The 10722-nt window shown below is 55.0% G+C and overlaps 1 protein-coding gene across 1 annotated transcript; it reads right to left on the bottom strand.

Moving 5' to 3' along the window:
• Positions 1-560: 560 nt before the first annotated feature.
• On the bottom strand, positions 561-9745 carry PAX1 (paired box 1). The gene is made up of 5 exons (XM_036322834.1): positions 9469-9745; positions 8444-9073; positions 6756-6898; positions 6028-6250; positions 561-781 (listed from the first exon to the last, which is right to left on the bottom strand). The coding sequence occupies exons 1-5, from the start codon at positions 9743-9745 to the stop codon at positions 690-692; spliced, it is 1365 nt and encodes a 454-aa protein (XP_036178727.1). The 3' UTR covers positions 561-689.
• Between the last annotated feature and the right edge of the window lie 977 nt (positions 9746-10722).

The raw sequence follows: 10722 nt of genomic DNA, 5'->3' as shown, positions 1-10722 counted from the left end.
TTATTATAAAAATATAAAAGGTTGTGGCCTCTCTTTGTAGGTTCCAGACACCTCCATCAGGGCCGGGGGATATAAGGCTGGAGGCTAAAGGGTCCGGGGCTGCTGGAGGGGAGACCGTCTGAGGCTCTCCTGGGTGTCAGGGAAGCAGGAGGGAGGTGGAGAAACATAATCATTGACCGTTAAAGGCTCCAAAGAGAGAAGGTGGTGGACGAGGTTTGACCACAGGGAAGGGAGCACAGGAGACAGAGGAGAGAGGAAAGCAGGGGCGCTGAAGAGGAGAAAACGGGGCAGGAGAGGAAGGTAGGGTAGGGAGGAAGGAGGAAGAAAAAAAAGAGCCTCGAGGGTGAGCAGGGAAAGAGGGAAGCAGGGGGAAGAGGGAGGGAGAGAGCCGAACAATCCTGGGAGAAGGAGGAGAAGGCTGGCCGAGGGAGGCCACGTCGGAACAAGGTTACAACAGTTGAAAGCCCAAGTCCAGAAAAGCCTGTAAACCCTGGCCCACGACCTCAGTGTGGCCGCGGGGCCAGGGGGAGCGGGCTGCCGGGGCGTGCCCCCGCGGGCCGGCTCCGGCACCTCCTCGGCGTGTCCTCGGGTCCTGCGGTGCCGCCCCGGCTGCCGGGCCGAGGCGCGCGCCCGGGTCCGCTGGTCGCTCCGCCGCCTGCTCCCGGCTCGGGCTCGGGGCAGCGCTACCCCTAGGAAGTCGAGGCCGGGATGGGCAGTCCGTGCAAGCTACTGAGGCTGTCCGGGGCCTTGCCGCCGGGGCTGGGCGGCTTCCGATCGACCACTGCGGGAGGAAGCACAGGGGCGTCGGGTCATTGCGTGGCGCGCGCAGAGTCAGAGACCAGGGGGCCCAGGACGCCCTCAAACCAAAGGGACAGCGCGAAGATCCCGGGTGGACGTGCGCGTCGAAGGTTGGCGCCCGCCGTCCTCCTCCCCGAAGGGAGTCACGGGCGCGGGCAGCCTAGCAAGTGGCTCTCCTCGCCAGGCCATTTGCAGGTGCCCCGAGACCGCTGAGCCCGAACAATTCCCTTTGCACCGCTCCTGCTTAATAAAGCAGCTATGGGCGCAGGGAGGTGCCGCCGTCCCGCGCACCGCGGGGCCCGGGAGGTTCTCGGATCCAATCCCAGAATTGATCCGATCTGGGGAAGGGAGCAGGGAACTGAGACCCGCACAGCCCTCCTCCCCGACCTGGACTCACCCACCCCAGACCCCAGCCGCGCGGACGGGCCCCTTGTCGCTCCCAGCGGCTCCGGGAGCTCTGGGTGGGCGAGCAGGGGGACATCGCGTGGGGAGCGGGTCACCAAAGATGCCCCCCGTGGAGGGAGGGCTCCGGGCCGCCTGGACGCGCTTTAAGTGGGCGGCCGATTTCGTTTTAACCGCGGCCCGAGCAGCAGATTCTCTCACCACCGTGGGCACAGCGCGCCCTGGGCCTGGGGGCGCCGGATTCGGTGACGGTAGGCTCGCCACACCAGGCGGCATTCTGCGCGTGGCCCTGTTATTTAGGCTTTGTGATAAGGGCCCCGGTTTGGCTACTGGACGTCAGAAAAGTGACGCAACCTCTGGCTTTCCATTTCAGTCCCCGGACGCTCAAGCTTGGTTATACCTGAAGGCGCCTGCTTTCAACTTTGTTCCCCTCCCCTCCCTCCACCCCCACCCCTGCAACAAGTCCTCCTGTAAAGGGGGACATTGGAGCGCCTCACTTCGGGTTGAGGGGGAATTCTGGAGTGTTTTTCCCCCTGCAGCTGCCCCTGCCCAGCCCCGGGGGCAGGTTACTGTGGGTTCGAGAAGCTGGGCCGCACACCCCTGCCCTAGGGACGCACGTACACACACACACACACACACACACACACACACACACACACACACACACAGGCATGCACGCACATCAGGTTTCTCAGGGGCTGGAAGGGGTCTAAAGACCTGTCCAGGGCAGAGTAACCCCCTCCACTCCCCCCTACCCCACCCCACACCTCCTCTCAACTCTCTGAATTGTGTGGTAGCCGCTCAGCCAACGAAGTTTTCCGACCTTTTTTCCCACCCTGTACACACACTGCAAGGTGAGGACCTGTTTAGAAAACATCTGAGGGGGAGGTTTCTCAGCCCAGGGCCGGTGGCTTAGAGACAAAGGCGTGAAAAATAAACACCCGGAGCCCAGAGACAGATCCCTCCCCCTCTGCAGGTCAAAATTTCAGCCGTCCACCCCAGACCCTCCCCATAGGCCCCTCCTCCCCTCCTTTCCCACAGCAGGATGGGGTGGGGGGCGGGGGGCAACCAACGTGGGTCTGTCTGTCTGGTTCTCAGAGGCTGGGGCACCAGGGCATTGGGCGCTTGGCAGGAGTTTTAATCTTAGGGGACACGCGTTTTTAAAATCTTGGGACTGCGATTTCAGAGCCACCGGGACCAGGGGGGTGGGGGCGGGAGAAAGCGGGAGTCTCGCTTGGAGTCTCCCAGGGCTGGGTCAAGTGAGACCCTGGTTGCAGGCGGCTGGGCGTTGGGCAACGCCAGCGCCCTAATGCTCTCTGGCAAAGTTTGCTTTTAGGATCGATTTTTCAGGAACGAATCCTGAGCTGAGACAACTGGAAGGAGGCTGCGAGTTGTCTGTAACAAACATAAACAAATTTTTCTTTGAACGTATGCAATATCTTACAGATTTGATTTCCAAATCTTGGTCGTTCCAAATCCCCGCTAAGAAGGGTTTTAGGAGGTTTTGAACATTTCTGAAAACACACTGTAAATACCGGCGGTCAGGAGGGAACCTCTGGTGGGGCCTGTCACCTGTGGGGGTGGGGAGGAGAGGGCCCTGGCCTGGCTATGAAAAGACATTTGAATTGGTGTCCCTCTAGGGTCCCAAGAATTGAAATTTTCTTTCACGGATGGGAAATGTAAATTATACTTCCTTGCCTACCTAATAGGGAACCCACAGGCATTACTCTTTACCAAGATAAAATACATAAATTGTGGTGCTTAATTTGGCTTAATTTTGCTATCTTCAGAGCAATATAGCCCTTTCCTAACACAGCCACTTTGTTCTGGGGCATTTCAAGCTCAACATGAAAAACAAATTACGACCCATAGGTGCTTAATTCTGGTGCTTAATTGTGACTTCCTTATGGTAACCGCTAATGTTCATTTGCACCTGATTTGGAAGATATATGCACTAGATCAGTGATTCTCAACCTTGGCTGCACGTTAGGATCACCTGGGAATCTTTTTAAAATCCTGATTTCTGGGCCTCATCCTCCGGAAATTCTGTTTGTTACTAATGTTGTGGCCTCGCCCCATAACAAACAGAATTCCCGGAGGATGAGGCCCAGAAATCAGGATTTTAAAAAGATTCCCAGGTGATTCTAATGTGCAGCCAAGGTTGAGAACCACTGGACTAGATGATCAAAAAGTATTTGTTTTTACTAAGCAGTCATGATATTAAATTGCTTTCAGTGAAAAAACAAATTTCCTACTGAAAAAACAATTCAGTAAATGCTATTCCTACCATTTTTATTAACTGAGTAAGCCCTACAGTAATTGTCTTATGGGATGTGTGTTTGAATATAATTTTAAAACAATCATTAGAAAAAAGGCATTGATTCTGATCACTTTCTTTGTAATTTTTCAAAGACCCATTGGGCGTGGAAGATCTTTGAAGTCAGCTTTTCTGCCAGTGAGAATAAAAATTCTTAACCCAAATAGGTGTGTAAATCTCATTATTCATTTGTGTTCCTTGTTTCAACACAAACATTTGTGTGCCAGTTTGAGAAATCATTTTTTAATGTTGGACCTAATTTATTCCGTTACCCTTTCCCTGTGTTTTTTAAGAACTGTGAGGATCAGGAAATTAAGTTATTAATTTAATAACTAATGTAGTTAATTCTTACTATGGACTTTGAGAACTAGTGAGATGTTTCATAATAGAAAGTGACTACAATGGTAATAGAGACATGAATACAAGGGCCATTCAATGGTTCTGTTTTTCTGAAAGGAAAGTGTCTTCTAAAAAAAATCAACCACCAATGAAACCCCACCTCAATTAACTTGAACTAGTTTAGAATTCAGAAGGGTGTTTTACCTTTGGATTGTTACCTACGGGTCATAATTTGTGTCTAATGTTGAGCTTGAAATGCCCCAGAACAAAATGGCTGTGTTAGCCACGGGCTAAATTGTACGCTCTGAAGATAGCAAGCCCTTTTCTAAGTCTTCTTTCTCCTTCGATCAGCCCAGGCAAAATCTTTTAAAATTGTAGATACACTCTTCTAATTCAAATGAACCTGCTTAGTTAATGATTTGTTTGATGAGGTAAATTCCATGTCAATTTCTAATTTAACAGATTACTTCAGTTGTCCAGAAAGCAGGTAGATTTGAGACGCTGGGCAAAGCACTCAGCATGAGATCCTTGTTGTCCCTTAACTGTAAAGCTTTAGAGGAGCTGTAATCCCTGTTTTTTTAAATTTCATTTACTTGAATTTTCCTATAAATGATCAACTTGTGTTATTTTATTTTTAAATTAAGTTTAAAGCTTAAGGAAGTTCTAATTCTCAATTTTGGTAATTTATATCCCATAATGTTTGTCCTTTAGGAAAAATAAAAGTAAAAAATATATATATTTTTGTCTTTTATTGATTTACTTGACTTATTGATGGCAATTTAATTCCTTCTCTCTCTCTCTCTCTCTCTCTCTCTCTCTCTCTCTCTCTCTCTCTTTCTCTCTCTCTCTCTCTCTCAGATCAGGCTATTATGTCTCCTAGGAAATAAAGCTTTTTGCCTGCCCCCACTCTGCATTGGCAGGTCTGAAGTGGATCAGGCTTGTAAAGAGCCTTCTGGAGCACCCCTGACCCCAAGGTTTGTGCTCAGCCTCCTTCCCCGCAGAGGCTGGGACCCCCTGAGGCTGGGACCTTCCTTTAGCAGGGTAGTTGGGGTAACACATTTCTAGTGACAGACCCTATTGCAGGCAGGTTCTTCGAAATTAGCAAATCCAGCCACTCCTTTCACCGCTGAGGAAAATGAGGACTCAGGCAACAGCCGATGAGCTTTCCCCAATTTATAGGGGCAAAAAAAGAAAAAAAAACAGAACGTGGGAGTCAGTGTAAGAAGACACCCTTCACACTGTTGACCAGCTATTAAATGCCTCAAATCTGTTAGTTTGGCTTCTCATGGAGTACATTTATGAAGGAGGGAGAAGAGGAGAGAAGACTCCCAGCCACAATTAAAAAAAAGGAATCTGAGAAGAAACAGATGGGCAGTGCGGGTCCAGGCCCTGGGCAGGTCCACCACAGAAGGCAAAGCTCCTCAGGCCCCAGAAAGGTGAACCTGAATGATGCTTCTAGACCAGTGGTTCTCAACCTTCCTAATGCTGTGACCCTTTAATACAGTTCCTCATGTTGTGGTGACCCTCCAACCATAAAATTATTTTCCTTGCTACTTCATAACTGTAATGTTGCTACTGTTATGAATCGTAATGTAAATATCTGATATGCAGGATGTATTTTCATTGTTATAAATTGAACATAATTAAAGCATAGTGATTAATCACAAAAACAATATGTAATTATATATGTGTTTTCCGGTGGTCTTAAGCGATAGGGGTCGTTCAACCCCCAAAGGGATCGCGACCCACAGGTTGAGAACCGCTGTTCTAGACTCTTCTTTGGATGGAGAAATGATTCGAAGAGAGAAGCAATAACTTGGCCAAGGGCACAAGAACCAGATCCAAACCTGACCCAATTTCTCTCTCTCTCTCTCTCTCTCTCTCTCTCTCTCTCATTCTCTCTCTCTCTCTCTCTCTCTCTCAGAGGAGGAGGGTGGAATCTGGAATCCTAAGGCATCTCTCAACTTCTGCCATCTTTCTATGGACGCTCATTGGCATACACCTGTTAGAAATCAATCTGATCCCAGAAACTACAGGTTTAACCCCGAAGGAAGGGTTTAGGCTGGGTACCAAACCTCTCTCACTACCTTCTCCCGCGATCACACCCCCTTCCTTGCACCCTTCCTAACCTCTCTCCATTCATCCGACCCATTCCCATCCGTGCCGCTCACCTTCTCGGCTGGGATGCTTGAAGGTCATCGCTGCTGCGAGCTCCCCACCGTGCACCGTGAGGCTGGCCCCGGGGGACGCCAGCGGGGGAGCCTGTGCGGGCGGCCAGGGCGGGCCTGGGGCCAGGTAGCCCCCGGCGGGCGCGCTGTACACGCCATGCTGGCTGGAGGCCGGGTAGGCGCAGGCTGGGAGGAAGCCGCCCACTGCGGAGAGGCCGGAGGCCGACTGTGCGGAGGGAGAGGGACAGACCATCAGCCACAGAGAACCCGCCGACTCCCCAGCACGTGCAGTTACCGGAACAAACGGGGGATTCTCCTTTCCCCTGCTGCCCCCTCAATCATGCCCACGCAACGCTTGGCCTCTAATTTTCCTAGGAAGGCCCCTGGCCAAGTGATTTCCACTCGAATTCTTATAAATAATAATGAGATGAGGGGTTTCGTGGTATTCACCAGCCCAGCTGGGGTTTAAAGAGAGCCTCAGCCATCTGTGTTCTGGGTTCCAGTTTTTGTAGCAAAAGTATATTGGCAAAAGGCAACGCAATCCCCTCAAAAGCCAGCTTCCCCAAAGTGCGCTTGAGAAAAGGAGAGAAAATGCTGAGAGGGCCCTGGGTGGCCGGGCTGCCAGGCCTGGGGAATTTTCTCTTCTCTCTGTCTCTTTCTCCCTCCACCCGCTCTCCCTAACTCTTTTGCTCTTCCAGTTAAGGACACCTCCTTCCCTGACCCTTGGTTACCTGAGTGTATTTAATGTCCGCCTCCAGTGCTGGTTTATCTAGCCCATTCACTGCCGAGGTGGCCGGGAAGGCCGAGCGGTTCACGCTGGCCCAGTCTTCCATCTTGGGGGAGTAAGTGGCGCCTTCGCTCCCGGCCAGGGCCCCTGAGGGGACACGGGACAGGTTAGTGGGGACATCCCATCCGAATCTGCGCTGGGCGCGAGCGCGGCCCTCCAGACGGAGAGTGACACAAGTGCCTACAAGCACTCAGCGCATCTCCGAGGGCGCGGCCCAGGGTCCTCCCAACACCTGCGGCCTCCAGATGCTCGGAGAGCGGCCCGAGGGGGAGGGGGTGCAGGCATAGGGTTTAGAGTTCACTCCTTAGTGGGGCAGAGGCTGTTCCCCGTTCCTCCAAGCCTGCGCCCCGCTTTCCGCAAAACAAGGGGTCTCCGGCGGGGAGATGGCCTGTGAGATGGGGCTGGGCGCACTCGGCCAAGGTGCCTTTCCAATGTCTAGAGGTGGCGCCGGGAAAGGTTCAAGTTCAAATCCAAAGCATGTCCTGAGAATTATATGGGTTTCTCAAAACCTCAACACGTGTCCAGAGGGTTTGGAGACAGTTCTCCTCAGAAATGCCTCCGGAGATGCCCGGGATCTCCCCAAAGAGGCTCCAACCCAGCCACCAGGGCAGCCCGGGCACTCGTCTGCTCCTCCGCACGGGTGCGCTGGGGGAACCCAGAGAAAGTTCTAGAACTGAGAGCAAACCTGGTTCGGCCACCTCCCAGCCAGCTGCCCCCAGGTCGTTCTGGAGGAAGTTGTGCACCTCACCTCCCACCCCCAGGCTGGGTTCCAGCCACCGGAAGAAACAAACCTTGTGTGAGGCCTGGGCAGGGCGCCCCACTGCCGCTGGGTCGAAGCTTTCCTATCTTTCAGCCGCCCGACCCCCTCCTCTTTGGGGCTACGGTGAGCTTTTCTTCTTACTCATGTAAGAGCTTGCTATCCCTTCCCCAGCTGCTGGGACAGGAGGCAGTGCGGAGAAAATGGGCACTCAGGCCGGCCCAGGCACATCTCCCCGAGGCCCGCATCAAGGCCGCCCCCAGTCTTCTCTCCCTACTCCACCTCCTTCCTCCCTGGGCGAGATGACCAGCAAGTGTGCAGAGTTCTAATTACAGGCAAAGGGCACATCCTTGTGAGTCCTGAGGCGCCACCACCGGAGATCCCAGCTCCAGAACCTGCAGCGCCGCCAGGCCTGCCTGAGGTCACTAGATAAGACCGGCCTGGTGGCCCTTTGCCTTTTACTGGAAAGAGCCTTTGGGCCTGGGAGGGACAGAACCTTTCGGAAAACGGTGAAGTTATCCTGAAAGACCCTTAAGAAAGGGCCACGGAATTGACTGAGGTTTGTTTGGCTTAGATCTGGCGATAGGGGGGTTGCATATTTTTTGCAAGAATAAAGGGGAAAAAAGGCAATTTCAGGCCTCCAAATTTGTGGTCGGCGATTGCTCTTCCGGGAAATATTTTCCACATTTGTCATAAAAAGTTCAAGATGTCTCCCATATTAGGCCCCGGACCCTCAACCTCCCTGGCCAGCCCTAGCCTCCCTGAGCCAAAACAGGTCCAAGGAGGACTAGGAGTTACCCCTCATCCTCATGCCCAAGCCCTTGTCTTCAATTCTGTCCCTTCCAAGAAGGCTCCAGAAGGCCTCCACGACTGACCTGTTTGCTCCATAAACGTCCGGATGCCCAGGATGTTGCTGACCGAGTGCGCCGAGGGCCAAGAGCGGGGAATGCTGACGTGGCCGGCGGTGCCCGGGACCCCGTGGTGGCTGCCCATCTTGGCGCCGCTGGGGGACACGGGGCTGGGGTAAGGGTACTGATAGATGTGGTTGTAGGGCAGGGCCGGCTGTGGCGGCGGCTGCTTGGTCGCCTCGTAGGGCCCGGGCTGCGCCAAGCTGCCAATCTTATTGCGCAGGATGCGGCTGATGGAGCTCACCGAGGGCACGTTGTACTTGTCGCAGACGCCGTCGGCCAGCAGCCGGTCGCGGATCTCCCAGGCAAAGATTCCAGGGTCGCCCTGCTTGTAGTCCCGGATGTGCTTGACCACGTTGGGGGTGGTGACTCGGGGTTTGCTGCCCCCGATGGCCCCGGGCAGGATGGAGCCGGTCTCGTTGTAGCGCGCCAGGATCTTGCTCACGCAGCCATGGGAAACGCGGAGTTGCCGGCTAATGTCACAGGGTCGGATGCCCAGCTGCGCTAGCTCCACGATGCGCAAGCGGATGGCGTTGGGCAGGGGGCGTCCGTTGACGAACACGCCGCCCAGCTGGTTGACCTCGCCGTACGTCTGCTCTGCGGACGCGCCAGAGGACAGTGAGCGGAGGGGAGAAAACACCAGCGGGTTAGCCAGGGTGGTCGCACTGAGCGAGGAGCCGCCACTCGGGAAGTGCCCGGCGGATACCCAGAATCTGCGGGCCAACAGCCTGGGTCTGCCCCCGGGGTAGGGCGGGGCGCACTACAGCCCTCCGTGCCCTTTTGAGGGGGTCTCGCTTCGGACATTCCATCCCCGGACGCGCCGATCTACCCCAACCCCACCCCACCCAGAAGGGAGGGATGTGCGGAGAACAGCGCTCGCCCGGGACCCACGACCCGGACTCCGAGGGAAAGCAGGCGAGCGGAAAAGGAAGCGCCAGGACACAATACACCTCGCCAGCCCTCCCGCGCCCGGCTGGCCGCCCGCCCCTTACCCATGGCGCGCGGGCCCGCCAGCTGCCTGGCGCCGGGGCGGCCGGGGCTGGGCCCGGCGCAGTACGGGAGAGCTCGGGAGCCGCTGCCGCGGGAGAGGCATAGAGGGAGGGCGCGCGCGAGCCGAGAGCCGCGGCGGCCGGGCCGCGGGCTGGAAACGCGCTGTGCCGCGCCGCCAGGCGCCCTGCCGCCAGTCCCCCGGCCCGCCGCCGCCGCCGCCGCCGCCCGCTCCCCAGACACTCTCCACTCCCGCGACCCCAGGCCTAGGGGGAACTTCATCCGATTCAGAGAAATTCGTCTGACCGGGAGGCTGCGGCGTGTGAAGATCAATTTTACGTGTCCTCCACGTCAATCTCGGCAGTCGCGCCGGAGACGCGCGAGTTGGCAGCCCATTGGTTCCCGTCACTGAACCCCGGCGCCCCCCTCCCCTCGGTGAAACTCTACCCCCTTCCTCTGTCCTCCCCTTTCGGCCCTCCTCCGGAACCCATCCCATCCCCCTACACACACACACACACACACACACACACACACACACACACACGTACATGTACACGCACACGAACGGCCCCAACCCCAGCTGGGCCTGGGACCTTCCCCTCCCTCCGCTGTCCTCGCCCCTTGTACCTTTCCGGTTTGGATACAGACGGGTAGTCATTTCAAACTGATGAATATTTACCAGTAATAGTACTAGTACTACTTTGGATTTTCGTGTTACTACCACCTCCACTGCCATTACTGCTAAGATATCAGAGGATTCAAGTTGGTCATGGCAAGATGGTCAGCGTGTGGCTGCCTCTACCACCCCTTCCCCTGGGCACGGGAAGCATGGTGCCAGCGCCCCATGTCTGAGCTTTCCAGAGGCACCTTGAGCGTTCAGCATGATGTAGGGAGACCGGCCCAAGGCGTTTGCTCTGTCCCATTTCTGACTGAGCCCCCAATCCTGCTTGCAGGAAATCTTTACAATGTTGTAAGGAGTTCCGTGTTGTAAGAGGTGCAAGTTGTAGAGTCTGTCTCCCGAGAACAGGCCCACCCACTCAAACTCACTCCTCTTTGAAGTGACACAGGATGAGTGAGAACCCTTTCTGACCTTTGCCCCAAAGACGGTTCTCTTCTTCCAGTCCTGGAACCCCAATCCTTCCACACCTGAGCTGCCTGACCTCACCTTTCACACAGCAGGGAGGCTTCCAGGGGGCCTTTGTTAAACCACTGAAAGGGGCCTTTCCCCTCCATTTAAGGGGGAGGGGATAGGCAGCCTT

Source organism: Myotis myotis, unplaced genomic scaffold (assembly GCF_014108235.1).
Source record: "Myotis myotis isolate mMyoMyo1 unplaced genomic scaffold, mMyoMyo1.p scaffold_m19_p_9, whole genome shotgun sequence".
NCBI classification, from domain to species: Eukaryota; Metazoa; Chordata; class Mammalia; order Chiroptera; family Vespertilionidae; genus Myotis; species Myotis myotis.
The sequence above is the reverse complement of the archived record's forward strand: the minus strand, read 5'-3'. Positions and strand labels throughout refer to the sequence as shown.